The 27,754-nt window shown below is 39.0% G+C and overlaps 1 protein-coding gene across 1 annotated transcript; it reads left to right on the top strand.

The window, feature by feature from the left end:
• Window positions 1-16,009: 16,009 nt before the first annotated feature.
• OSTC (oligosaccharyltransferase complex non-catalytic subunit) lies at window positions 16,010-26,999 on the top strand. The gene is made up of 4 exons (XM_006212058.3): window positions 16,010-16,351; window positions 20,380-20,473; window positions 21,993-22,190; window positions 26,422-26,999. Exons 1-4 carry the CDS (start codon window positions 16,213-16,215, stop codon window positions 26,438-26,440), a joined length of 450 nt encoding a protein of 149 aa, XP_006212120.1. The 5' UTR covers window positions 16,010-16,212; the 3' UTR covers window positions 26,441-26,999.
• Window positions 27,000-27,754: the final 755 nt, after the last annotated feature.

Raw genomic sequence — 27,754 nt, 5'->3', positions numbered from 1 at the left:
TTTCTGTTGGTGATTTGTTAGTGTGCAGGTTTGGTTTCTGTGGTAACGAAACCCCCATGATTTTAGTTGATTACTTTTTCTGAAAGTAATTGGAGGACAATGATGGCTAGAATTTTTTGATGGCAGCTCTAGACAGCAGTAAAATAGGGACCTTAATATATTTTCTCTTAGAAACTATGTTGTATTGATCCTGGTGCCTCTTAATAATGAAAAAGTATGTAAAGGGTTTTAATAAAAGCTCATTCTTAAAGTGCTTAGACTATATCAAGCATCCCTCCAAGTATTCTACATAAGCTCTTCTGAACTCTTCTAAGACCATTTCATGAACTGCTGAGGACTTACCAGGTTTCTGCAAAATAAGTGGGTTAACTTAGCAATTTGAGGAAGCTAAAGCATTATAGTTACGTACTTTTAAAAATTTATACGTTAGATGGTTTAACCTTTTCTAAATTTGAAATGTTTTCACTTTTCAAATGAAAACTTTTCAAAAACTATAGACAGTTTAGAAAGTATGGGAAAGAATGGGAATCCCCTTTGACTTCAGTAAACAAATAATCAGTTTTAACAGTTCGGTGTCTTCCCCCGTTTCGTTTTCTAGATACAAGACATCATAAAATTGTTCATATACTATATGTGTAAATTTTCAACCCTTTCGCCCCCACTTAACAAATATGCTGTCCATAAGACTAAGGATGTGAAATACACCTGAGTGTTGACCATTCCTTCACCTGTGTTTAGCCACTGTTTTTGATCACAGACCACACTTAAAGGTCCCTTTGCTTAAGTCTCCTCTTCACCTTACACTGTCACACAGTTTGGTCCAATTCCCTCCTCTCACCCCACCTCTTGTAGGACTGGAGATTTCATCTTGTGGTGTGTACATATATAAGAGCATAGGTTGGTGTGAGCATAGCAACACTGTCCAAGTGACCAAAATGGATTCCTTACTGTTCTAGGTTTTGATTTTGTTAAAAAAAAGCGTTTTATTGAATCCAGTTCTCTGTGTGTGACTTAAAGTGTTCTTGACAGGTTCCTAAAAAGACATGTGAATATAGTCAGTGGTTTCTTTTTAAAGTCTTGGGTTTCTCCTTCCATTGAATTGCTTATAAATTCTATTAGAAGGATGGGGGAGGGGGATTTTTTCACCCTTAAATGCAGAAAATCTCCATATGTTTTAAGTAAATCGAGTTTATTTTCAGCAGTGTAATAGCATACCTGCATTTTTTTACCCTGATTTGGAGCTTGAGATCCCAGAATTTAGATAGGGCTATGTCTAGCTTATAACACCAACTAAAATCATATACAATTCTTGTGGAGTAAGATTGTGAAGCAGGGCTGAATATTATGCTTGTTCTCTGAGTTAGATTACTTATTGCTAGTTAAGAATTCTACAATTATTAGTACCAATAGAGCAAGTTGTGTGGAGTCAGCTCATCCCAGCTGTGAGAGTTAGTCATGTGCTTCTCTGTCCAGCTCTGTGTTCAGTGATGTCAGTTTGGTACCTTGATGTTGGCATGGTGGGAGTATTTACACCTGGGAAACCAAATGCTACAAAATCCTTTTTGCCCCCAGGAAACTTGATACTAAGTATTATTGGCAAGTCACTGGATATTATTTAAGTTACAATCTGTTATCACAACTTAGGTATGATGCTGTTGGCACCGGGAGCTCTACATATATCTGGTACATATTTGGTAATGATTTGCACTTAAAGTTTTTTTGAAATAAACTCTTATTATACTTTGAATCTATAAGTATTCTGGAATTTGATTTTATAAAATACAAAACAGAGCTTTTATTGAATCCTGTTATGTGAATGTAGAGGAAAATAATTTAAAATCTTGCAAAGGTAAAAAAGTTTCATCTCTAAACAATGAAAATTATGTATGACAAACACTGTATTCTAAACCAGGAGTATTAAAGTTGACTATCTTCATGAATTTCTAAAGGATAAAATCCATAATAATTCTGAATCAAAAGATACTTTCTGCCTTGTTTCCTATTCCCCTACCAAAAAAAAAAGATACTTCTGGTTTCCAAAATATTAGCATGTCAGTAATTTAGGGTAAGTCTTAAATGTTTCTGGTCAATTTGAAGGATTATGTAGATATTTTTGCCGTACATTTTACATTAGTATGTAACTTGCTTTAGATTTCATTCACCCAACAAGTATTTATTAGAAACTACTATGTTTCAGGAACTGCTGCTCAGTAAATATTAATTCAATAATCAGAGCAGACTTCCCCAGCTATGGTACATTGGGGGACCCGTAAATTGAAGATGCAAGTTTTTAATTGCACCCATTAGGATAAGAATTGAAAAGGAAAAGTACACAGTGCCGTGAAACCATGTAAGAAAGGAACATCATGGGGAGTGAAGGCAGGCTTTTCTGAGGAAGTCACCTTGAAGCTCAGAACAAGGAGATGTTAGCTGGGTGACAAGTACGGAGAACATTCCAGACATAAGAACCAACATGTATAAATGCCCTGAGTTGAGAAATAGCTTGTATACACGCTACTATATATAAAGTAGATAAACAAGGACCTACTATATAGCCCAGGGAACTATATTTAATATCTTGTAATAACCTATTATGGGACAAAATGTGAAAAAGAACTATATAAGCTGTCACTTTGCTGTACACATGAATCGTAAATCAGCTATAAAGAAACAGCTTGTGTAGAAAAATAAAAAGCAATACATGCAACTCAATTCACTCCCAATATTCAGAGCCCTGCAAATCTGATATGTGTGAGCAAGTTGAAATCACTGAGAAGAAGCATCCTTGCCAGCACACAGCTTCTAGTCCACCTGTGTGGCCCCAGAGCCAAAAGATCTGTGCCACCTGTCCCTTCCTACGGGAGACCAGTGAAAGAAGAGCTTTCCTAAATGATTTCAGTTAGGAGCAAAGACACTCCTCTGAATTAGAGGGTATTTAAATTATGCGATCCCCTAGATAATTTAGGCATCAACCTACTATTAAGGAGGAAGTGGATCAAAATTACTGACTCAATTCCCCTGATACTCATTCAACCTCTATATTCCTTGGCCTATCCAAATAGCCTCGGGGATATGCCCTCTCTCTCTCAGGTTGGAAATAAGCTTACAGTTTCACATGCCTGTAGAACAAATGGTCTTGAAAGAAAATTCAAATGTTTATTGCATCTTAGTGTAGCTTCTATAAAAGCTTTAAGCCATATGGTCTCTGTTGCAACAACTCAACTCTGCTGATAGAGTGTGGAAGCAGCCATAGACAATACAATACCTAAATGAATGGTCATTGGCTGTGTTTCAATAGAGCTTTATATATAAAACTAATATGGGGTCACACTTGGCCTGTAGGTAGTACCTTGTGGACCCTCCCTGCTCTAGAGGACTCTTTGCTTCCAGCTATAGCTGCCAGCTGATAACTGCGTAAGAAACCTCAAGTGAGACCAGCAGAAAATTGCCTTGTTGAGTCTAATCAACCCAAAGAACAGTGAGAAAAAAAATTTGTTTTATACACTTAATTTTGAGGTGGTTAGTTACATAGCAGTATACCACTAAAACAGTGGTACAGTGCAATGGTCTTTAATTTTTTTTTGCTTGCATATTCCTTAAAGAATTTTGAAAACCTATGTAGATTCATGCACATTTTTAGATTACCACCCCAAACTTTTCATTATAAATTTAAGTCATTGCAAAGGATATAATTTCCAGCATAGTAAAGATATGAATAATTTTTTAAAAAGCTGTTCTATCGCCTTTTAAAAATATCAAGGAAACTCCAGTGCCCCTTGGGATGTCTTCAGGCAACCTTGGAGATTAAAGTATGAAGTACCATGATTTGAAGATCCCTGATACAGTAGGAACAGTATTACACTGGAAGCAAAGAGATATGGGCTATAGCACTTGTTCTGCCACTAACAACTTCTGTTATCTTAAGTCACTTACCTGCTCTGGAAGTTTGGTTTAGTGACCTTGAAAGTCTCCCGTTCATGGATTCATTACTTCATTTCACCGTCCTGGTGATGAACTGGGCATCTACTAAGCTTCAGGCACTGGATGGGGCTCTGAGGGTGAGTAAGATACCACCAGTGCCTTCCAGGAGCTCACAGTTTAGTTCAGCTACTATGACTCTTGGTAGATTAGTTTAAATCAGTCTTTCAAGCCGGAACGGCACCTATGAGGCATTTTGGAAATTTTGGGAGGCATTGATGCTACACTCTGTAATGTATAGGGCATCCTGCTCAGCAAATCATCCTGAGTCCTAAATGACTTTCCAATACCCAACCAGATTTTCATGTAGGTGGCAAATCTGTTTATTGTTATCTCAGCCTTGGTAACTCCATTTAAAAGGAATATTTTTTGCATGGTTTCAATAAATACTTAAATTTCCAGGAATGCACTATGTAAAACCAGGAAGATTATATTTTTCTTCTGAACATTATCTGGAGAAATTTAACATTTTGGAAAAAAGAAAGCAAACCATAAAATTTTGAATTTCTGCAGGGTAATCTAGGATTCCCAATTTTTAGAAAAAACTACAAATGTATGGGTGAATGTGTTGATTTCTATTTTTTTTTAAATCTTTGGTGCTAATGTTGTTTTCACAAAATCTGATTAACAGTAAATTAATTTGTCATTTAATACATAAATCTATCACATTCTGAAAAAAGCACCATGATTTCTAAGCGCTTTGCTTTCCGAACAAGTTAGAGAACCACTACTCTGGGCAATCAGGAGACACCAAAGGGCTTTAAGTACAGTGGCATTTATAAAGTTCTCTTTGATAGCATGAAGAATTGATATCAATTCATTCAACAAATAACTGTCCTGAGTGTATACCAGGCTCCATGCTGTCACTTAGCCTGGGGAGAATTTCTGGAGTCTCCCATCTCCCTTCCTTTGCTCCTCTTCCCACAAATGCAGGCATGTGTCTTGATGTCGTGGACAAAGCATAAACTCCATTTCTGTCGTTACGTGGCCTTGAGAAGTTGCTTAAATTTTCTGAGTTTCTGTTTTATGAACCCCAGAAATGGGTGTACAAATACCTATCTTCCAAGGTTTATAAAGATTAAGTGTGCCTGGCACCTAGCAGGTACTTAACAAATGTTAGTTCTGGGTCCCTCTCCATGTCTCTTTAAAACCTAATCTCAGAATACACCTGCCCTCAGTCGTCGTGTGAACCATGAGTCAGTGTCTTCCCTCTAGAACTATTTACATTTTAGTTTTAGAATTTCTAACGGTGGGTTGAAAGACTGAATTCTGCTTGAAGAATTTTGAGCAAGGGAAGCTGGTAGTTCAACCCGCTGGGAGTCAGGATTGCTCACACTATTAATATAAACACAGAGCTAACAGGTCATGCCAAGGACACGGTCAGTGGTGAAGTGTGCACTGGGATTGCCACCTCTTTACAAACGGTCATCAGGGACTCAAAGGAGGTTTGTCGTGTGAAACTTCCCTTTCTGTTTTAAAAATCTGAGCATTACCATATAGACAGAGATTCTCACACTCCAGATTCACTTAAGAATCTTCTGGGGAGATGTTTAAATGCAGATTCTTGAGCCCCACCTAAGACTTTCTCAATCAGAATCTCTGAAAGTCGGGCCAAGAACGATGCATTTTAACGCGATCTCCTATCTGATTCTCACAGAGATGGATCTTGGACGGTCCTTTCATAAGACCTGGAAGAAAGTACAGTTGACCCTGAACAACACAGGTTTGAACTGTGCAGGTCCACTTACTTGGAGATTTTTTTCAATAGTAAAAACTACAATACTATAGGATCTGCAGCTGATTAAATCTATAGGTGCACAACCAAGGATACTGAGGGCTGACTGTAAGTTATGCTCAGATTTTCTTACTCAGAGTTTTTCACTGTTGGCACCCTTACCCTCCTGCATTGTTCAAGGGTCAACTGTATGTACAACTGGGTGTTAGACAGATAAGGGTTTAAATCTTAAGTCCACACTAACCAATTAGGCGACTTTGAGCAAGTTTCTTGCCCTAAGTCTTAATCATCTCACCTATAAATCGGAGACAATATAACTTAAGAGGTTCTTAGGATTCAATTAAATATCCCAAGTTATCCACACCACAGACTGCATGGCCTTTTCCTGCTTCTGGTACAAAAACTGCGTTCTCATATACTTATGGAGAAACAAGCCCAGTGCATCCATCCAGATGGTCATGATGGAGTCTTCTCACTTTAAATGATTAAAGACAGTTGATAATGCTGGAAATAAACCAAAAATCCAAATGATATCTTATCCTCTTCTATCATGTTTTACTCCCGTTTTTGTCTTTGTTTTTTTTTTCCCTTTGTGAGGAATTACATACATACACACTCCCTGCCTGAAAGTGCTGAGCTGTATTTGATTAGTTCTGGGCAGAAGCACGTTAGGGCATCTGAAAACCACAACTAGAGACATCTATTCTGATGGCCAAATGCTCTGGGTATTTCCTTTCAACCGAACTTGGTGGGGGGAAGTACTTTGATATAATGTACATATGGAAATATTTTACAACATTCTTAAAAAGTTAGGTATTTTATTCAGTATATATATAAAACATACTTTTCAATGTGTGCAAATATGGGTAAGTCAATGTCTTAAAGAGTCCCTTGTCATTTCCAAGCTAGAATTGTTTTGTTTTGTTTTGTGAAATGGACTTAAGTGTGTCTGAAAAGGCCAAATTGACAGCCCTGGAGACAGTGGTCTTTTCTCTGGGCTTCTGGCAGACAGCAGGAGCAGCTGCTGGTCAAACGTACCCCAGATACCTTACCTCTGGAAGGATCATTTCTGGTGGTGAGAAGGCACTTTGATTTCTTATTCACTCCAAAAAGTGTCAGCGGCTGGGATGGTGGTGTTTTGGTGAGCCAGTTACTCAAGCCTTTGGTTCTGGGGCCATTGCCACATTTCACATGTGCAACCAAATTACAATCTGCATTCTGGTTCAGATTCTTTTGAAAAGATTAAAGCCTGTTGTTTTAAATGCCATTCCTAATCATGGGGTAACATATTCCTTGGAAAATGTTCTTCATCACAAGAATTTACTAATCATGGTTACTTTCAGAGAAAAGGAATAGAGAAGGGAAGGAGATGATAAGGGGGCGATGGCATTTGATTTTCATGTTTTTAGCCTTTGTACTGTTTGAATTTTATAACTGAACAGGTGACCTTATCTTTTAATCAATAAAATAAATGAAGTAATTAAAAAATAGGAATCCTCTGTATGATGATGCTGTAGGCCACTTTTGTTATTTGTTCTTTAAAATTTTCTGTATTAAGAAACAAAATCTAATAAGTTTACTTTAGAAAGTTTAACTAGAAATTCTTCTCTTTTTTAAGATTTAATAATGAAAATTTGCCAGACAAGTAAACATATCTCTCTCTCTTTTTTTTTTTTTTGCTTTCATAAGTCTATATTATTTGCAAAGCAACTAGATATAAAAGAAAATATCCTGGGTTTGATATTTTATTCATCTGAAAATATTGCTTTCCCAAGATTCTTCTTTCATCATTAAAAGAGTAAACCATTTGCATTTTAAAGGTAGGCTTGCCAGCATGAGAAGCAGCCTTTTCCATTTGTGTAATGTTTCATGGCACTTATTTGATCACAGCATTGAGGAAAGTTTCTTTTAAATAAGTTTACCTTTTTATTATAGGCAATATATATGGTGTGAATACGTCTTATAAATCTCAAGGTATCAAAAATACATTTTGCTGCAGCTAAAATTATACAGGGCTGTAATTTTTATAAAAGAGAACTCCTGCCCTGCTGTGGCCACAGAAAGGAATTACATAAAAACACAATTACTGAGTTGAATTGCAACAGCTTTGCAGGAAAGCTAAAACTGTGCAGATTTACAGTTATTTTCCTTAAAAAAATTTAATGTAAAAAGGTGTGTATATATATTACATATATTTCAGAAAATTACATAGGTAATTAACTATATATTAATTAATTAAGTTTTTAAAAATCTGGATCCCTATACTACATAGTAACCAGCTGTTTGCAGCAGCTGTCTCAAAGTCTTTACCTCCTCTCCAAACCAGCACTCACTCCAAGTGATCTAATAGTATCTGAAAGCATAGAAACCACTGGACATGACCTTCTGCAGCTCCCTTCCCCTCTTTGGCACCTCAGAACTTTAATGCTCGTAAAAGCGTGGGCTTTGGACTCAGCAGGCCAGGGCTCTGCTGCTTTCTGACTTTGTCAGGCAAGTTGACCATGTTGTCAATCTCCATAAACCTCAGTTTCCTCATCTGAAAAATGAAATCACTAACACCTATGAGATGGTTTAAATAAGACAATCTAATATAATTCCTGTGGGTAGACTCTCAGTGTTTTTTGCCTTATGCTTCTAATCTTCTTTCTGCTCTCTTTCTTTAGAAGATGGCTCAAATCTCTTCCAAGGTAAACTTCACCCCTGGTGAGCTCCATCCACACACTCTCAGCTACTTAACCCTCTTTCCTTCTGCCATCTTCAGTCCCCTCCCTCTCCGCAGTTTTCTTCCCTGTCTTACCCAAACATACCCAGGTCCCACCATCTGTATGAACCCCTCTCTTACCACCTCAGCCCTCCTCTTCCTTTCATATGCAGCTGTGTTGGGAGGGATAAATCCTATATTAATTCACTACTATTATTTTTTAAATCCACATTCACTTTTCTCTGCACTCTGGCTTCTCCTGACAGCATGGTACTGAAATTAATGAATTAATTCACCAAACATTTACGAGTATTCATCATGATACCATGTTCCAGGACTGTGCCTAGTACTAGAGTCATATCTGTCCTCAAGTCACCATAATAATATACTTACTGGCTAAAGGTGACCAATGACCAATTGTCAAACCTAGTGGCTTCTGTTCAGTTTCACTCCATGTGGCTGTGACTTGCTGGAAACTCTGCTTCCTGAGCTTTCTTAGCTCCTGCTCTCCCATGGCTCTTCTGCTCCTTTGATCTTGCTGTATCAACTTTGCAGTATCCTCTGGATCATGTGGGTGATTCCTTGGGCATCATCTTCAGCAATCTTCCCTCTCACTCTTTTAACTTTACTCTGTGAACCTCCTATAATTACAGCCACAGTGGTGGGTATGTATGGGCATTTTTCTGAGAAGGGAGCTCATAGGTTTTATCAGCTCCCCAAGGAGATCCATGACCTTTCCAAGCAAACCCCCTACCTGCTCCAGCTCATGTTTCAGCAGTTCATCCACTGACATGACTCTATCACCCAGATGCTGCTACTCCTGGATCTCTAACCCTGGCTTCTTTCCCAATCCCACCAAGGTCTGCTCCTGGAGGGTCCTTCTAGAATAGTAGCTCTCACCAGGCAGAGGGCAGATCCTCAGCCTCCCACTCTTTGCATCTCCCTCGGAGAAGACTTGTGTGGGATGGAGGTGATGGGCAGGGTGTGCACCGAATCACAGTCCTTGGGGGGAAGAAGCTCTTCTCCGACCTGGCTCTTGTATCCACTGAAGCATTGCTTGATGCTGGCCATTTCCCCAGCCACTACCTCCGGCTCCAGGAAAAGCCTTCTTCTTTGGTCCAGCTCCTGGACACAGCTGCCCAGTTGCCTGGGGCCATTATTAAACAGTTCACTTTCACCAGAGTCCACTCTTCCCGAATAACCCAGCTTCATATCTGTTGATCAAATTCAACTGCTTCTACCTGTGAAAGGTCTTTGTAATCTATTACCACCAACCTCCCTGCTCTCTTCATTTCCTCAGGCTATCACAGACCCTCGTCATCTCTGATCTGGACTCCCACATCAAGGTCCTAAACAGTCTATCTGCCTCACATCTTTCTGCTATCCCTCCATGTTCCAACACACAACTGCTTATTTCAATTTAAAAATAATCCTTCGATGTTTTTTTATTGCCCACATAATAAAATCTAAATGCGTCATGAAAGACCCACTACAATCAGGCTCTCTCTTTCCTTTTTGAGTCGTGTTTCTAGCCATTCTTCCTTTCCTCTCTGTCACACACAACTGCTCATTTTCCCTTGGGCTCTCTCACCTCTCTGCCATTGCTCAGACTGGTTCTCATGCCCGAAAAGCTTTTTCCTGACCCTGAAGGAATCCAGCTCCTCCTTCGATGCTCAGCTCAAACGTGACCTCCTCTGTAAGCCTGCCTTTTCCCACCTGAGAGAATGAATCACTCCAGGACTCTCAAAGCAATTGGTCCAAACCTCCAGTAAGCTTGCATTGCTCACTCAGCTCTGCCATTCACAGTGTGTGTGTTTCTCTCCTGATTAGAATGACAGCTTCTTGAGGGCAGGAATCAGGCACGGTTATCCTGGCACCGCCGTTGCATAGAACAGTGCCTGTCTCTGCTACATGTGCCACAAATGCTTGATGGATGAAGAAAGAAGTGAATGGCGAACATTATCATCACCAGCACTACCTCCTGCTCTCATGGGTTCCCACCTCTCCTGAAGAGAAAGCAGATGCTTTCAGAAAATACCCACAATTTTCACAAAACAGGTATTAAAATATGGAAAGGATCTATGAGATAGAAAAGAAAGAAGACAGGAATGAATGAAAACAAACCGAATTTTTCTTCTGGTGCAACTGCTTAGTTCTCTCTAGTTAGCATCTTGATTGGCCTATTGAGATGTGTTCAGTTTCTTAAAAGGAGCACCCTGGATGCAAGCTGGAGGGAACTGGGGCAGGAGATGATGTCTGGACTACAGATGGTAGTGATGGAGAGGAGGGAACAAACCAAAGAAACATTAAGGAAATGCCAATGTTAAGATGACACATTGAAGGGTGAGATGGAAGAGCAAGGATTTGTTCATTGATTCATTCAACTAATAACTCCTACTAAGTGCCAGCACTGTGAGAGGTGCAGGGAATTCAGTGGTGAAAAACATATTGTCCCTGACTTCCAGATGCCAAGTTTCTGATACTGCAGTGGACTGTCTGATGGTGCATAGTAGTAAACATGCAACAACTCTTACTTAGGATGGAAGCCAATTTGGGAAGCATTACTATTTATCTCTTACAGAGTACAGCAGTGAACAATACCTGGGTACAGAGACAGATATGCCGATGATGAAACACCAGAGAGAAGATATCTGTTGTGTTCCAACAAAATGTTATTTAAATTTTTGATCTTAATTACGAAAGCAATATATGTTTATTGCAGAAAAATTGGAAAATACACAGAGTTCCAAGGAAGGGAAAAAGATCTGTAAACTCATCACTTAGCTATTAATCACATTTGTGTCCCTTCACACTTTTTTCAATGTATGACGCTCAGAAAATGCATACAATAACCACTGGGCCAATACCCTACATAGATCTTGTGGTCTGACTTTCATCATTTTAAACCTGTTGTGAACATCTGTCCATTTCAGAAAATAAAATCCTACATTATCACTTTTAATGGTTGTATAGTATTCTACCATATGGATGCTTCATAATTCATTTCATTAATCTACTATTTTCAATTGAGTATTTTAAATGTTTTACAAGTAACTGATAATAACACTGGAAATTTATTTGACTAGTTTAAATAAATGTCTCAAAAATGATAGTGTCTTTGGGGCCCACAGTAATTCAGAACTATGCAGTGAAGGGATTCTGGGAAATAGTTTCAGCTTAGCTAAATTGATATGATACAAATCCACCAGTCTATCCTTTGTCAACTTTGTATCCAAGTTGACCTTTTTTAAACCATATTTAATTTAATTTTCAATTAAGGGCAATAGCAACAATATACTTCTTCCTAACATAATACAATGATCTCTCATACAACTGTAACATGCTCTCTCCAAAGAGAAAGCAAAGACCTTTTATCCATTTTGGGATGGTAATCATCTGTCTTTTAGATAAGTCATATTCCTTCTTTGATATCCAGTATCTTAAATACTGAGAAGTTAAATGCTATCATCCAATATATTATATATGATGGGAGAATGGGAGACAAAAAGAGAAAAAAAAGGTTAATATATACAAAAATATTCATATCAAAATAAGAAAAAATACTCGGAACTATTACAGTGCTTGTTTCTACAGCTGCTCACATGGGCATAGCTGGGATTTATCACTACAGTCTTCCACTACCCATTCCATCTTCCTTTTGCCCTCAGAAAAAACCTCAGCTGGCAGTGGTTCCTTGCCTGCCAGACTGACCTAAACCTTATTGCATTGTTAAGTTTCCCATAGACTTTAATCACAGAATATGGAGGTACTAAGGCACCTCAGGAAACCTCCTGCATTCTGGACACACTCTTCTCTATTGTCATTTTGAGGTGGCAATATAATTTCCCCTTGATTGTCAGGATCAACCCCTCTAGTCAATACAGTACTCCTTACTTGCTTTTTGATTCAATGGCATGAGGACACTGAAGGGGCAAAGTGACAGTCTCATCTCTATGTAATGGAACCACTGATGTGTCCCTTGGTGGAAGGATTCCTCCTTTTAGGACTAAAACTTCTAGACCAGAAGGGCCCAAAGTTGTAGGAAATGGAAGGCAAAAATTCCACTAGTGGATCACTAGAAGTAGCAGTAAGAGGAGTCACTGCCACCTTTTATACCTGATTCCTGGTTCTAAGAGAAACAGATCATATATTGACTAATTTACAGCACATGCTGCATCTTGGGAGACATTGTCCCAGCCCCAAAAGGTGTTGAAATTAATCTGGCATCATAACTGAATTTTCCAAAGGCCATTCCACCATTTCACACAGTTGCTTCAAAGTGATGGCACACATACTATGACCAGTGAATTCCATGAACATGAATCCACTGCCACAAGTCATTTACTGTCAAACAAGTTCCTTGGCCAGAAACAATGCTGGTGGTACACTACGATGCTGAGTAACGCATTCTTCAAGTCCACACAATAGTGATTTTGGTAGCAGCATTGTGGGCAAGGAAGGAAAATTTGTATCCAGTGTGAATATCTATTTAAGTAAGAATCAAGTGCCTACTGGAAGTGCTCCTATGTGATTAACCTGCTACCAAGTGGGTGGCTCACCCTCCTGGAGAATGGTGCCAGATTGTGGGCTCATTGATTTCTACTGTTGGTGGGTTGGACACTCAGCAGTGGCTCTAGCCAGATTAGCTATGACAAGTGAAAGTCCATGCGTAACCTCCATCTCTGCTGCCTTTGTTTGTGGACCCTTTGGCCCAGGACACAAGTGACTGGGAGGAAAGAATGACTCATGTCCACTGGATGGGTCATCTTATTCACCTGAGTATGTATACTGTTCCCAACATAGATTGCTCTTTGGTGGCTATTTACGTGGGGTACAAATAGCTTCACTTTTGTACCTGTACAGAGAGGTTTATCCACATGCCTCTCTACTGGACCTCCTCAACAACTTTCCAATCCTGTTCCTCCTGACTCCCTGGCCATCCATTCAGCCAAATGATTAGCCACTGCCCATGAATCACTATAGATCTGCAACTCTGGCCATTACTCCTTCCAGGCAAAATGAAAAACCTGGTACAGTGTTAACATTCTGCCAGTTGGGGAGATATCCCCTCATCACTTGCTTCAGGTGAGGCTTCCCCCAAGTGAGGCTATAATGCAAAGCCATTTGCTTTCAGGTAGTGTCAACACATTATGCAGAACTATCTGTAAAACAGGCGCCCATTTTTTCATCTTCAGTTAACCTATCATAGGGCACTCTCCATAATGCCATATGTATAGGCTGAGAGAGAAGAGGCCGTGTGGCAGGAATGTGGGCTATGTGCATCTGGATTGTTTCTCATGCAATTTACATGTACCTTCAGGACCGACTCAAGCCTGATCTCCTGCATAACACTTTCATTTGATGATGGAATACTGCTGTGGACACCCATGTTTATGGGTTGATAGGTCAGATGATGCCAAATTGGTGATGACCGGTCCATGTTTCATGGTAACTTGTCACCCTTGGTCAATAGCTTCGTCTGTACTAAGCAAGCCAGAGGTTAATTTCTCAAAGGAAATTATTTATCTGCAGAGGATGGCATAGGTCTGCACTAAAACCCTATGGCTCTATGCTGTAATTCACCTAAATGGACTCATCAAAAGCTTCATAGAGCATCCTTATCTGCCACAGACAATGCAAATGATATTGGATCTGCTGAGTCATATGGTCCAAGTGACAGAGCAGTTTGCTTGGAAGGCTGGACCTATTGCATAGCCTTTGCTTGTACAGGGCCCTACTCAAAATCAGCAGCTTATTGGATTACTCACTAAATGGATTGGAATAACATGACCAAATGAGGTATATGTTGTCTCCAAAGTCCTAAGTGTCTCCCTAAGCATTGTGTATCTTTCTTAGTGGAAGGAGGAGTTAGATGCAGCAACTATCCTTTACCTTGGAAGGAATAGCTCACATGTTACAAACTACTAGACCCCTAGAAAATTCACTGAGAAGCCTTTGATGTTTTACTGTGCTTATTTTCCATTCTTTGTCAAGTGTGTGTCTTACCATTACCAACGTATCTAGTGTTGTTGCTACTTAGATCACTAGGTCTAATCTTCATAATATTAATGCAGTGGTATAGTGTGATATCCTGTGAATGAAAAGGCAATAGAGTTTCCCACAAATCAAATTATAACATAGGGTTGGAAATTTGATATAGTCGTGAGATAGGGCTGTGAAGTTGTACTGCTGACCCTACCATTTGAAAACAAACTTCTTCTGTTGGTCTTTACCAGTGTGTAGATCAAAAAACACCTGGCAGATCAATAACTACCTAATGGCTATTGGGGATGTGATGTGCTCCAGCAATGAAACCATGTGTGGAACAGCAGCTGCAGTTGGAAGCATTACATGACTAGGTTTACATTAATGGACTGTTATTCTCCAAGATCCATCTTTCTTTCACAAGGGCCAAATTGGCTAACTGAATGCAATGTGGTAGGAATGGCCACCCTGCATCTTTCAAGTCCTTGAGGGTAGCATCAACCTGTGTAGTCACTTCTGATTTATCATTTTGGAGGGAAAGGCAGTTCTGTTGGTTCCATTTAGCTTTTCCCACCACTAGAGTCCTCACTCTGTGGGTCAGAAACCAAGGTGGGGAGTCTTCTCATATCTGAGGATGTTTATTCCAATTATGCATTCCAGAGCTAATCCCAGTGTCCTCACTACCTCTGGAAGGAGAACTAAAATGAGAGCAGTGATGAAAGGAAACTTGTTCCATGTGTTCTCTGTGGTGACAGTGGGCATGTACCTATGTTTTACTTGCAAATTTTAATTTAAAAAGTTTAAAATGACAACAATAACGACAAAATCCACAACTTAATATTGCATCTGAAAGAGTTTGTATAGGTCATGAGACATAATAGTACCTCACACAGTGCCTGGCATAGAGTTACCCCTCAAAAAATACTGGTTGAGCTGGGGAAACTAACATAGTCGTGCTTACAGGGAACCGAGAGGGAAACAGCATAGTTCAAGAGACTGTCATCTAAACTGCAAAATGTCTTTGGAAATAAGTCTAGGTTAAAACTGTATCTTATTATCTGACCGAAAAAAAAAATTTCCTCTCTACTACATACTTAAATGTAGATATAGCATTTACGAAAATAGGGGAAGACACGGGTTATTTAAAACAGTATTTTGGTCACATCAAGGTATCCGCTTTAGGCATCTTGTGGAGATGATCTGACATTTGCGATAGATCTAAATTGGGCACATATTTTTCAATTTTATAATATATTAATTTACCAATTATAAGTGACGATTGTTATCATTACTATCACCACTATTTTTTCAGGAAGGAAAAGCTCAGCAACGTAGGACTTTCTCAAGCTCTTGACAAATCCAGTAATACAAAAGGCAGAGCTTTCCAAACGTCCCCATTCATCCTCCCGCTCTGGGAACCTAGAGCATCCCACGTCCAATCAGCTTCCAAATCCCCACCATCAGCAAGTGGGAGGGGCTCAGAAGGATTCGGTTCCTCCTGCTTCTCTAGCTTGGCCACGTCTGAAGCCCTGCAGGTCCTTGAAGGTACATAAATCACCCGCTTATACGTTGGCAATAACTGAGCTTCTCATTCAAATTAATATTTCTCAAGATTCAGTAGTACATAGTTTGGAGTCTCATCACTTATACGTTTTTATAGCTTCTCCTTTTCTTCTATCGGCATATAAGCTGCTTCCGAGCGTTGCGGACCTGCAGGTCCCTTTCCCGCGCACGCGCCGGCGAAAGGGAGGGGCGGGCCTGTTTCCGGGTGGCGCTTGGGGCTCCAGGCCGAGTTGCCGCTGCCGCCACCGACATGGAGAGTTTGTACCGAGTCCCGTTCTTAGTGCTCGAATGCCCCAACCTGAAGCTGAAGAAGCCGCCCTGGGTGCACATGCCGTCGGCCATGACGGTGTACGCTCTGGTGGTGGTGTCTTACTTCCTCATCACCGGAGGTAACGGCCTGACTGGGTCCCGAGAGGCGCTGAGGCGCGGAGAGCCGGCCCGCGCCGGGGGCGCGTCTGCTCGTCTGGCTCTCAGCCCGGGAAATCTTCGCTCTGCTCTCGATCTTTTCGGAGGATGGAGGGAAGTTCTGGGGTCCCAAGTGTTAACGGCCCAAGGGTTTACTTGCCCTGCCGCCCTGTCCTGTATCTTGAGAGGACTTGTGTTCTCACTCCCTTTGCTCTCCCTCTCCTAATCTTTTAGCCAAGCGATCCGAGTCGAATAATGTATTTTTCAAGCCCAGATTGTTGCTCTTTTTTTTTTTTTTTGCATGCCATAAGTTGTTTGACGGAGGTCCTGGGAAAGTCTTTTCTGGCCCATTCTGCTTCCACGGTTGGTCGAGAGAGTGTGGGACTCTCTTACCTTCTCTTTGTCTACGGACCCTGAATCCTTGAAAGAGAGTTGAGAGTCCTTAGGTTTGAGCTAACAAACCTAAGGGTTTGGTGTTGCTTTTGTCCCAGTCAACAATAAATATGAATGGGAACTTCTGAAACCACGGTTTGGATAAATATTTGAGATTGAGGATAGATTTGCGGAAGGTTATCTTACTTCAAAGAGCGGAAGTCGAGAATTTAAAGAATAAGGAAAATAGCATTACTGTTGAACACTGCTGCACTATCATCTTATCCTGTCCCTTGCAGAAGGGGTGTCTCTTTGTATAGTGGTGAGCTGGCAATCAAGCTACAGTCTTTTCATAGCCACCACCCTTTCAGGCCGCGGTTCTGTGATTTACGCAGCTGTGTGCTACTGCACCTTTAGATTTTGGAAAGTGGGATATTTAATTTGCCAATTATAAAAATAGATTAGGGAAAGGAAGAGCAGATGGCTTTACTTTTAAGGCAATAGTCATAGACATCTTCATTTTCATAGATGTTTTGTGAGAATAGTTGGCACTGAAGAGGCAAGCATCAGAAATTATGTGGGCTTGGTTCTAGGGTGTACCTTTGGATTTACCCTCCTCCCAAATCTAGAATAGTAACAGTTAACTTATTTAAATAAATTGCATTTAAGTAAATTACATTTTAGATATTTTTTACGTTGGTAAGATATTATCCTAGCAGTGCATTAGCATTAACACCTGCTTGGCACATTAATAGGTGTTGTATTGAATAAACAAAATTTTAAGTGCATTTAAAAAAATAAGTCTTCATCTGCTAGAAATCTTTTCTGTAACTCTACCTCTTTTGGAGCCAGGGCCTTTGCTAGAAGCTTCACAGTTTTCATTCTGGCCACTTTCCCTCTGGATTGTTGTAATGGGGAGATTCTTTGCCCCAATTTCCAGGGAAAGTGAAAGGAAATCTTTTAGTGGCCAAGCTGTCTCATTCAAGGAATTGGTTTGCCACTGGAAAGGAGTCTCTTGTAAAAACTGTGGGTATACCTTTATAAATAAACAATATTTATTACTGAGAAATATTCAGCAAATAGTATACTGAGTCCTTACTAAGTTCCAGGCACTAGGTACTGGGGACAACAGTGAATGAAACAGGTAAGGGCCCTGCCCTTCTGAAGCTTATAATGTCATGGTTGAGACATGTTAAATATCACATACATTTTTTTCCATTGCGAACTTCCACAAATGCATTAAAGGAAAGGAACAAGAGGTTATGAGACAATAATGGGAGTTGGGAACATCATTTACATTGGAGTGCGGTTCTGAGGAAGTGACATGTTAGCCAAGATCAGAAAGACTAGGGGAAATGGTATGCTAGGCAGAGGGAAAAGTATGGACCTATATAGGACTGAGAGACCAGTTAGGTGAGTTTTGTGGTTCATTTATACTAGACGAGGTTGGTGGCAGCAGAGATGGAGGAAAATTTAATGAAAGATATTTTGAAAGTAGTTTCAGTAGATCTGTTTATTTGTTTGTTTTTTTAATGGAGGTACTGGGGATTGAACCCAGGATCTTGTGCATGCTGAGCATGCAGTCTACCACCAAGCTACACCCTCCCCCCAAGATTCAGTAGATCTTGATGATGGATTGATTGGATGTAGGAGGAGAATGAAGTGTGAAGCAATCTTATTGGTGTCTGATTTAAGCACAAGTAGGTGGAAGTGTAATTTTCTGAGACTGAAGAAGTTTTTTTGGTGGGGAATGGTGAATCCAGATCTTTTTGGAATATATCATAGTTGGACATAGCCAAATGTAAATAGTTGGAAATATCAAGTTTGCAGATAGGAGTCTAGAACTGAGAAAAGAGGTTTATGTTAGTCAATAACACATGTTTTCTGAACTCCTCACACAAGCCAGATATTGAAGAACATAGACAAATTTTCTCTTCTTAGGGAGCTTACAGCTAATTTTTAACAATTAAGGTATAGTTGATATACACCATTACATAAGTTTCAGGTGTACAACATAGTGAGTCACAGTTTTTAAATGTCATACTCCATTTATAGTTATTATAAAATATATTATAAAATATAATTTTAATGGTGCTAACTTTATTTGATAGGTGTTGGCACATTGAGAGTTATTAGAGTCGAAAGCCTGAAGGAATAAGTTCAACTGGGGAGAGAATGTAGGAAAAGAGGACAGTGGATCAAGCCCTAAGGAATGCCATACACTTAGTGCTTCCCTAGAAGAGAAGGCTCAGTTAGAGAGGTAGCAAGAAAACATGGACAGGAGTGTCACAAAGGCCATGAGAAGCCATTTTTTCTCCTCTAAGAAAATGGCCTTAGTAAACTGGATCAAGTCCTGCTGGGAAGCTTCCTAAGATGAGAGCTGAAAAGTGTCCTTTGAATCTGACAACATGGAGGTCACTGGCCACTTTGGCAAGAGTAATATCAGTGGTGACAGAAGCCAGGTTGGAGGGTGTTGAATGAAGGGGGAGGAAGTGGAGATAGCAAATTTGTTTTTGTATTTTTCTCCCGGAAGGAAACCTGCCTATTTTTCAGAAAGGAAGCATAGAAATGGGATGTTAACCAGGAGGATCTAGAGTCAAGGGAATGTTGATGTAGGGAACAAGAGGTTGAAAATACAGGACTGAGGTATCCAAAGGAACAAAGTCTCTGAAGAGGCAAGAGGGGACCGAGTCCTGATTATTGCAAAAGGGATCACACATTGATAAGGGGAGGGACTCTTCCTGTGTTGTAGCTGGAGGGAAGGAGGTGAGGCTGGGTACCACTTTGTAGATTTGGCGAGGGGGGGTGATTAGGGAATCCCTTTGTGATTGTTAGTCAGGGCCGAAGGAGACAGTCTTGCTATGCTTAGGGAAAGCTAGAAGTGAGGATGGTGGAAACTAGTGGAAAAGATGAAGAGTAGATGTTGACAGTGGAAGACTGGGAAAACTGTTAATGTTGATGGACATTAATATTAATAATCATGATAATTATGACACAATGATGGATATCAACATTAATGATCATGAATCTCTAGTATTGCCAGTCTGCCTAATGGTGTGATTTTAAAATGTTTCATTTTACTTTTAAGCAAGATTTCTCTAGTTACCTCTCAATTTATTGAAACAAATCCAAGCATATGTGGAATATTTTCTTGAACTAAAATGAACTTAATGTTAAATCTCCTTTATTGTGGAGTCATTCTTGAGTTTAGAAACAGTTACTCTGGGGGAGGGAAATAGCTTGGTGGTAGAGCATGTCCTTAGCATGCATGAGGTCATGGGTTCAATTCCCAGTACCTCCATTAAAAAAAAAAAAGAAACAGTTACTGAATAAATTTCTTTTATGAAATACCTCTTTTAGAGATAGTATTGTTTAAAAGTCATTCTCAAATACTTAGTTGAATATCATATTGTATATCAACTTTACGTCAATAAAAAAACAAATAAAATACTGAGTTGAATTTCTGGGTGGTTTATCTGAATAAGTGGTTTATCAGGGATAAGCTGGGCCTCATTTGATGACAATAATATATCATAGCAGTCCTATTTAAATATAAATGAACCTTTAGAGACAGATGAAAACTGTAATTCTGTGTTATAATTGGAATCCAATCTAATCTATGCTGTTGTCTTTCACACAGGAATAATTTATGATGTTATTGTCGAACCTCCAAGTGTTGGCTCTATGACTGACGAACATGGGCATCAGAGACCAGTAGCTTTCTTGGCCTACAGGTAAAAGGTACCATTCTGAATGATTTGGTGGTGGGAAAGAAGATTGCTGGGGCATGCCTACCTATTTAAAAATATAGTGAGACCGCTTGGATCCATCTGTATTTAGACAATAGCTAAATTTAAAATGCTAAATTCAGAGATTGCAGGAAGTGGACAAGAAAAAGAGTAGAAGTATATTATTCATTTACTCATTCATTAGGGAATAAAATATTTCACAGTGATTGGCATGACCACGTATATAAGGGAGGGTATCAGTTTAAAATACATTTATAGATTATTCTGGGGCTCATCAAACCACTGGTACCTGTTTATTTGTAAGTCAGCCTTTATTGGAATTAGGCACGTACATTTGTTTCTATATTGTTTATGGCTGTTTACAAGCTACAGTGGTTAAGTGTGACACAAACAATATGGCCTGCAAGCCTGAGATATATACAGTCTGATTATTTAAGAAAAAATTTGTAGATCCCTGAATAAACTGTTAAATGAGAAAACTGATTTTGAACCTTGTGAGTTCTATGTCAGCAATGAACACCATTGCAGTGTGGTTTGTTTCATCTGAGAAATGCTTGTTGTATTGCCTTCTAAAAACTTCTTGGTAACTATCTCCCTAAATGTAGCCGTATATTTGTATTTACACTTACATTAATGGTATTCCTTGTGTAGAATATTCCTGGAAGGATTACTGTGATTCTCTGTGGAGGGGATCTGGATGCCAGGAGATCTTGTTGGTAGGGAGACCTTTGACAGTGTCATCATTTGTTTGGATTCTGGAACCGCTATATGTGTTGGATTTTCAATTAATACAATTAGTTCTTCTTTACATATGCTGATGTGTAAATCATATCTTTAATAGAGTGATTTGCTTTTTGGGGTCCATGAGCTCCAAGAATTTTGAAAGCTTTTCATCCCTAGAAAAATCAGATACACATATATGCAAAAATTTGCATATAGTTATAAGGCTTTATAGATTGCTGGAAATCTTTGTGGGGTTCATAAAGCCTCAGTTAAGAACACTTGCTTGAAAAAACTTCCCTTTGAAACAAGAGGCTTATTTATTATTATAAAATTCAGGAAACATTTCTAACCAATTCAAAATTAATTTGAAATTGATAGTAGAAATTTAAATAGGAGAAATTTTAAAACCTAAAGTTCTGGTTAAAGGGTCATGTACATACAATAGTTGGCTTTTAATAAGTTTTAATTTTACAGAGACAGTTGCATTAGTCGAAGTTTTAAAATTAAAAAATTTTTTTGAACATAAGCTCCATGAAAACAAAGATTTTTGTCTCCTGATCATTGTTGTACCCTCTGAACCTAGAACAGTGCTTGATACATAATAGACTCTGCATAGATGCTTGCTGAAATGATATCCAGAAATAGAAAATAGTTGTAAAGGTAAGAATAAAAAATAAGCACAAAAATTTTTAGCAGGAATAGGAATTTCAATCTAGGGAAAGTTTTTAAAATTTTTCTGGAAATTTGCATTTATTGTTTTGCTGTGGTCTTTCTTTTTCAGAGTAAATGGACAGTATATTATGGAAGGACTCGCATCCAGCTTCCTGTTTACAATGGGAGGTTTAGGTTTCATAATCCTGGACCGATCCAATGCACCAAACATTCCAAAACTCAATAGATTTCTTCTTCTATTCATTGGATTCGTCTGTGTCCTATTGAGTTTTTTCATGGCTAGAGTATTCATGAGAATGAAACTGCCGTAAGTTGTTAAGTATTTTGTGTAATCAGCAACTTAACCTGAAAACTCGTAAAAATAATTACCTGGATCATATAAAATCATAGGAGACTTAATTCACCCCTCATTTAAACAGATGAGGAGTTTGTGACTTGCTCAGGGTTATAGGTAGAAGTAAAATTGAAACCAATAGGTCTTCCTGACTTTTATTTCCATTCACGTTCATGAGAAAATTCAGTCATTTTATTGTAGCATCAGTGATCACTGGCTGGAGATGTTTCTCTAAAGTGCTTTTTGGTTAATCTGTAACATAAGGAATTCCCATATTAATAGTATTAGTGGGGAATATTTTCAAGCTATTAGTTGCTGCTGCTGTTTTTTTTTTTAATGTTTCAATTTTTTAATTTTTTTACTTTTTATTGAAGTACAGTCAATTACGGTGTGTCAGTTTCTGGTGTACAGCACAATGTCCCAGTCATGCATGTACATAGATATATTTATACTCTGAATATTGATGTGAGGAAAACCCATTAAGCCTTGGACAGAATGGAGAGTTACTGACTCTTCAAAAACTGAGGAAAGGATTTCATATATGTAATGAATATTTTGATTGAGAAAACTTGCACCGTCTTTAGAACAAAAGTAAATTGATTATATGGCAACTTTTATCATTCTATTTAAGATCATTCGTTTGAAATATGGACAGATCTGATCATATTTCCCTATACTCTGATTTCACCTATGGATACATTAGTAACTACAGGAACTTTGGGCAAACATAAAAAGGTTAACTCTTAGAAAGTTTATTTTTTAGGGAATATGTTAAATATCAAGTGGGAACTATACTTTATTTATTAAAACTGATACTTTCTGATTTTATTGTAAGAGATAAGAGGGAATACAAGAATTTGTTTGAATTTCACAAGTTGACTTGTTCTGTGGCTTAAGCTGTCTGTGTCCATAACACATCTGGGATAGAGGGAACAGGCTTCTGGAAAATCAGGAGTATTTATCCTGCACTCGTGTTCCCGTCTTAGCCCTCCAGGATGGGAAAAGAGAGCAGTGTTCTTTGTCAGCTGATGATCTGTGTGGCCCTGTGGCTCTTTCAGACTCTTCTGCCAATAGCTCTTATTTTTGTCCCTGGAAAAGCTTTGGCCATTTGCTAAATTGTTTGAAGACTGATTTATTCCAGCCTCCTCTTTTTGTTCCTCTTTGTCCTGCCCTTGTTGGAAAAGGTAGACTGATAGGAAGAGACTGAAGTTTTTCATAGTGAAACAAGAAAAAATATCCTCCCAGAGAGCATAAAGAGGCTATTAAAAGTTAACAACCAAAACAGAAGGAACCTTTGGAGGCATATAGCAGAGCAGAAGAAGTGGGCAGATTTGCTCACAGAACCAGATTTGTTCCCATTCTACTTAAGCTTCCTATTCTTCCTTAAGGGTTTAAGTCTTCTTAGGATGTGTGTTTTTCTTTTAGTGCAAGCATTTGGCTTTCAGGATAACAGCTATCTGCTGCTCACAAAAAAGCTCTGAGAAGTGTTTAAATCTCTGGATTGCTTTCATCTTACTTTTGCAATTATTTACGTAAACATTTATCTTGTCCCCATCCTATAGGCCAGTGTCTGAGATTGTTAACTAAGATAACAATAAGAAAAAGAGTATACTCTCTGGGTTTCTGGTGTAAATTATGTGTAGATGTAATCAAAGCAGAACAGTAGTCTAAATAAAGAATTGCTGCTTTGTGTAACTTGTTGTGCAGCTAAATCTTAAGATTTAACTTTCTAAGAGGAAGGAATTTATGGTCCCCCCCCTTTTTTTTTTGGAGGGGGACTAGCGGGAGGTAATTAGGTTTATTTATTTTTTCAGTGAAGGTACTGGGGATCGAACTCAGGCCTCATGCGTCCTAAGTGTGCACTCTGTATGCATTCTACCACTGAGCTATACCCTCCCCCACTATGGTCCCTTCTTTGGTAAGATTTCTCATCTACAGCTCCTAATGCCTGGTATCTTAGGTATGGAGTGGGGAGAAGCAATGGATAGTTTTGGAAAATAAAGGGAAGCAATAATGTTGTATTTTCTGGAATATTTGCAGGCCTCAAAAGAGCCTAGTGTGTGGACCTCCATATTGCACATGATAGGGGTGTGGTTAGTACCACCAGCAAGGAGGGGAAGTGTCTTTCTTTTTGTGCACACATTCTGTTTGATGTCCCAATGTATATAAGCAGTTTGATATATACGTGGAACAGCAATGACAACAAGAAGACAGTAACCAGTAACCATGAGTTTTTTCCCATCAAATAAGTGGCTAGCATCCGAGATAAAGGATGGCCATGCTAATCAATGCATCATGGTAACCTCCAGGGATGTATTCTCACAAAGAATCTGATACCATCTTTAGCAAGAGGTGCCTTTAAAAAGGGGAAAGCAGTAGCAATGGAGTGGTACTACTAGCTGTATGTTTTCTGTTGTATGCTTTTTTAAAGACCTGACATCTTCGCTGAAAATACAATTGTACAAATTAAAACATGGCTTTGTTTGATGCATAAGTAGAGGTCATACACTAATTACAAGGAAGAATACCACAAACATGTAGCTGTATCAAGAGACTGATGTCCAAAAAAAAAAGAGAAAGAGACAGATGTCCAAAAGTCAGCGTTCACATATCAGCAAAAGCCGCTGACAGCTGTCCCTAAAGAGTCCTCAGGACTTTTGTTTCACTGCGGAAGCCAGCTGTTGAGTAATTTCCACTGGTGCAGGTACTAGTGGACACTGACTTAAAATCTTCTCGACCCTTTTTTATTCTTGTTAAACTTTTTTTTTGTCTTGTGAAGCTTAAGTCTTAAAGTATGCTTTTTGTGAAGTAACAGGCATTATAGTAGCATATTTATGTGGAGGTCTTCAAAGCCATTAGGTACCCTAAGAGCCTTTTTATTGTTTATTCAATTTTGAGGGGGTGAGTAGAGGTGAGAAGTACTGGGTTGTATCAGAGTCGTCATGAAGGCGGTTGTGTGAGATGAAAGTTCTCTCTGTACTCGGAGTGTGGGTTGGCCAGGCTGATAAAGCAGAAGGAAAGGGGCTGATGAGTTCTAGGGAGATCACGTTGACTGCAGGTGGATCCGAGCCCTCCAGGGAGTTGGGGGAGTCCAGGAGCTGGAAAGGAGGAAAATCACATTGTGTCTGCTGATACGTCAGGCACTGTAGTAGATCTCAACCCTCTGGAGCAGTTTGTAATCCCCACCTTAGAGATGAAGAAACTTGAGACCCTGAACTAATAATAGCTAACATTTGTCCAGTGCTTCTTACCATGAATGGCAGTTACTGTGTTAGTAGACTCTCTTATATAATACTTCAAACCCTTTGATGTAACTCCGTTTTACAGATGAGGAAACTGAGTGAGGTCTGCCTAGGCTTACCCACAAGTGTTAGAAGCAGGGTCAAAAGCAGAGAAGTTCTAAAGGCATCAGCGGAGACAGGGTGTATTGAATCCTTTCTTAATGTGAATAGCTTTACACAATTTTTCTGTTTTTTTTTCTTGATCCTGCAGATCTTTAATTAATAATAGGTTGCAAGGATTTATTGCAAAAGAAAGGATTTGGAACTTTATAAAAGCAAACTTAATGCTTTAATTTGAAGCGGATTTCAGGGCCTAAGTTGTACATTTCGAACAAGGATCTCCTGTGTGATTAGTATGAAGTTTGACTTGCTCAACAGCTACAGTTAACACCCCTGCCTGCTGTCAGGATATTTCCTACAGAAACAGAGGTGCAGGGCAGACGCTTCTGCACCTCTGTTTCTGGAGGGGTCAAGGGCTCACCTCCCAGGCATGAACAGCTTCTGATCCCCCCACCTTCTTTTTTGGTAATATTAGGGTTTGTAGGAAATCCACACCAACCTCTTCCCATAAAAATGTTTATGCAGTTGTGAGAGTCAAAGGAAAATCAAAATCAAAGGAAATTGATTCCAACTCTTAACTTTAACTTTCACATAACAAACACTTCCTTTGCTTTTCCCCCTGCATCTTGTGTTGTTTAGCATATTGGTTTGTAGCTTTGTCCTTTGAGGGGAAAGGGTAATGGACCCAAGGCCTAGCAATGTATATATTTATTGAGGAGGGTGGTGGGGATATGAAATAAGAACCATGATGAGGTATCACAACTATATTTTCAGATTGTCATTTGATTCATCATAAAATTTGTTTGGGACACTTTGAAATGTTGCTTCCTTTTCGTTTTTTGTGTTTATAATTTTTTTTACAGGGGCTATCTGATGGGTTAGAGTGCCTTTTGAGAAGAGAACCATGGATATTGAATTTGCTCCTGTTAATGATGTTTTAAAGGCTGTACCAATCCTCTGATACAAAATATGGAAAAGGATGAAAAGCAGAAAAGAAACATCTAGTGAAAACATAGGAAGCATGGTAAAGCTTGGACTAGAAGGTCTTCTTAATATCAAAGAGACAAGCTTATCAGTATTTCTTCCCGCTGGCCTGTACTGACATACCAACGATGTTATGCGGCATTTTCTTCTTCGTTTTTTTTTCCCTTAAAGAAAATATACTTCATTTCTACAGCAACAATATTGAATAAAGTGATTATTTTTACAACCCCCTTAACATTTTTTGGAGATGACATTTCTGACCTTCAGAAATTAATGTAAAATCAAGAAGCGAGAGCTCATAAGCTGAGAACTCTGGACAGCTGATCAGCTTTCCCTGTGGTGCTTTGCCTTTAAACAGAGCGTGTGGATAGCACGTCATTTCAGATATGTATGTAAGACTGTTTCCTGAACAATAAGCTGTATGAAAGGAGCAGAAATAAATAATTTTTCTAATTAACACCTTTTAAATTTGTTTTTTAATTGACTGATGGTATTATTCTTTGGTCTATAATTACTCAGTCCCATCTTGTGACTTTCTTAGCTACAGTTGGTAGCCTGAAGTCTCCAAGTGTAGTGTGGAGGATGCCTTACGTGGGGGAAATTCTAATGTCCAAGCACAGGTTGCATGTCTGTGTTGTAAATGTGATAGTGTTAGATGAAAGTTCCTTTCAGGTATTCATTTTCAGTAATTACCACAACTTTGAGCACATCTAAAACCACCTCGAGCCAGTTCTTCTAGCCAGGCCTTTGAGTTCTCCTCAACTGGCCATGAACTTCACTTCTCTAGTGCCTCGATTAATTCTTTTCCTAAGATCTTTGTAGTAAAATTTTCTCTTGAGGATTTCTTTTTTTTTTTCTTTCTAATTACAAGACTGGTTTTGTTGTAGCTGTTCATTACATTTAAAAAGATTCATTTATTTGGAGTACCTATTATATGCCGGGCAGCCCTGAGGGTTACGGGGATAAATAAAGACAGGTAAAATCTCTGCCCTCATAAAGCTTATGTTCTTATAGGGAAGCCAGATAATTGAAAGATAAGAAATGTTTATAAAATTTCAGGTACTGATAAATACACAAGAACAAAGCAAGACTTGTTAATAGTCTGTCCTAGAGTGACTGGTGTGGGGAGAGGAGGTTGCTTTGCTCTAAAGCTCTGAGCAAGGAAAACAAGGCCTATATGTATGCACCAACTTTAACGGCTGATTTAGCTTT

Source organism: Vicugna pacos, chromosome 2 (assembly GCF_048564905.1).
Source record: "Vicugna pacos chromosome 2, VicPac4, whole genome shotgun sequence".
Taxonomy (NCBI): Eukaryota; Metazoa; Chordata; class Mammalia; order Artiodactyla; family Camelidae; genus Vicugna; species Vicugna pacos.
The sequence above is the reverse complement of the archived record's forward strand: the minus strand, read 5'-3'. Positions and strand labels throughout refer to the sequence as shown.

Coding starts and splice junctions, on each gene's coding strand:
- OSTC (XM_006212058.3), top strand. CDS start 16,213: ATGGAGAGTTTGTACCGAGTCCCGTTCTTAGTGCTCGAATGCCCCAAC. Junction 16,352..20,379: donor TTACTTCCTCATCACCGGAG/GTAACGGCCTGA, acceptor TCTTTCACACAG/GAATAATTTATGATGTTATT. Junction 20,474..21,992: donor GTAGCTTTCTTGGCCTACAG/GTAAAAGGTACC, acceptor TTTCTTTTTCAG/AGTAAATGGACAGTATATTA.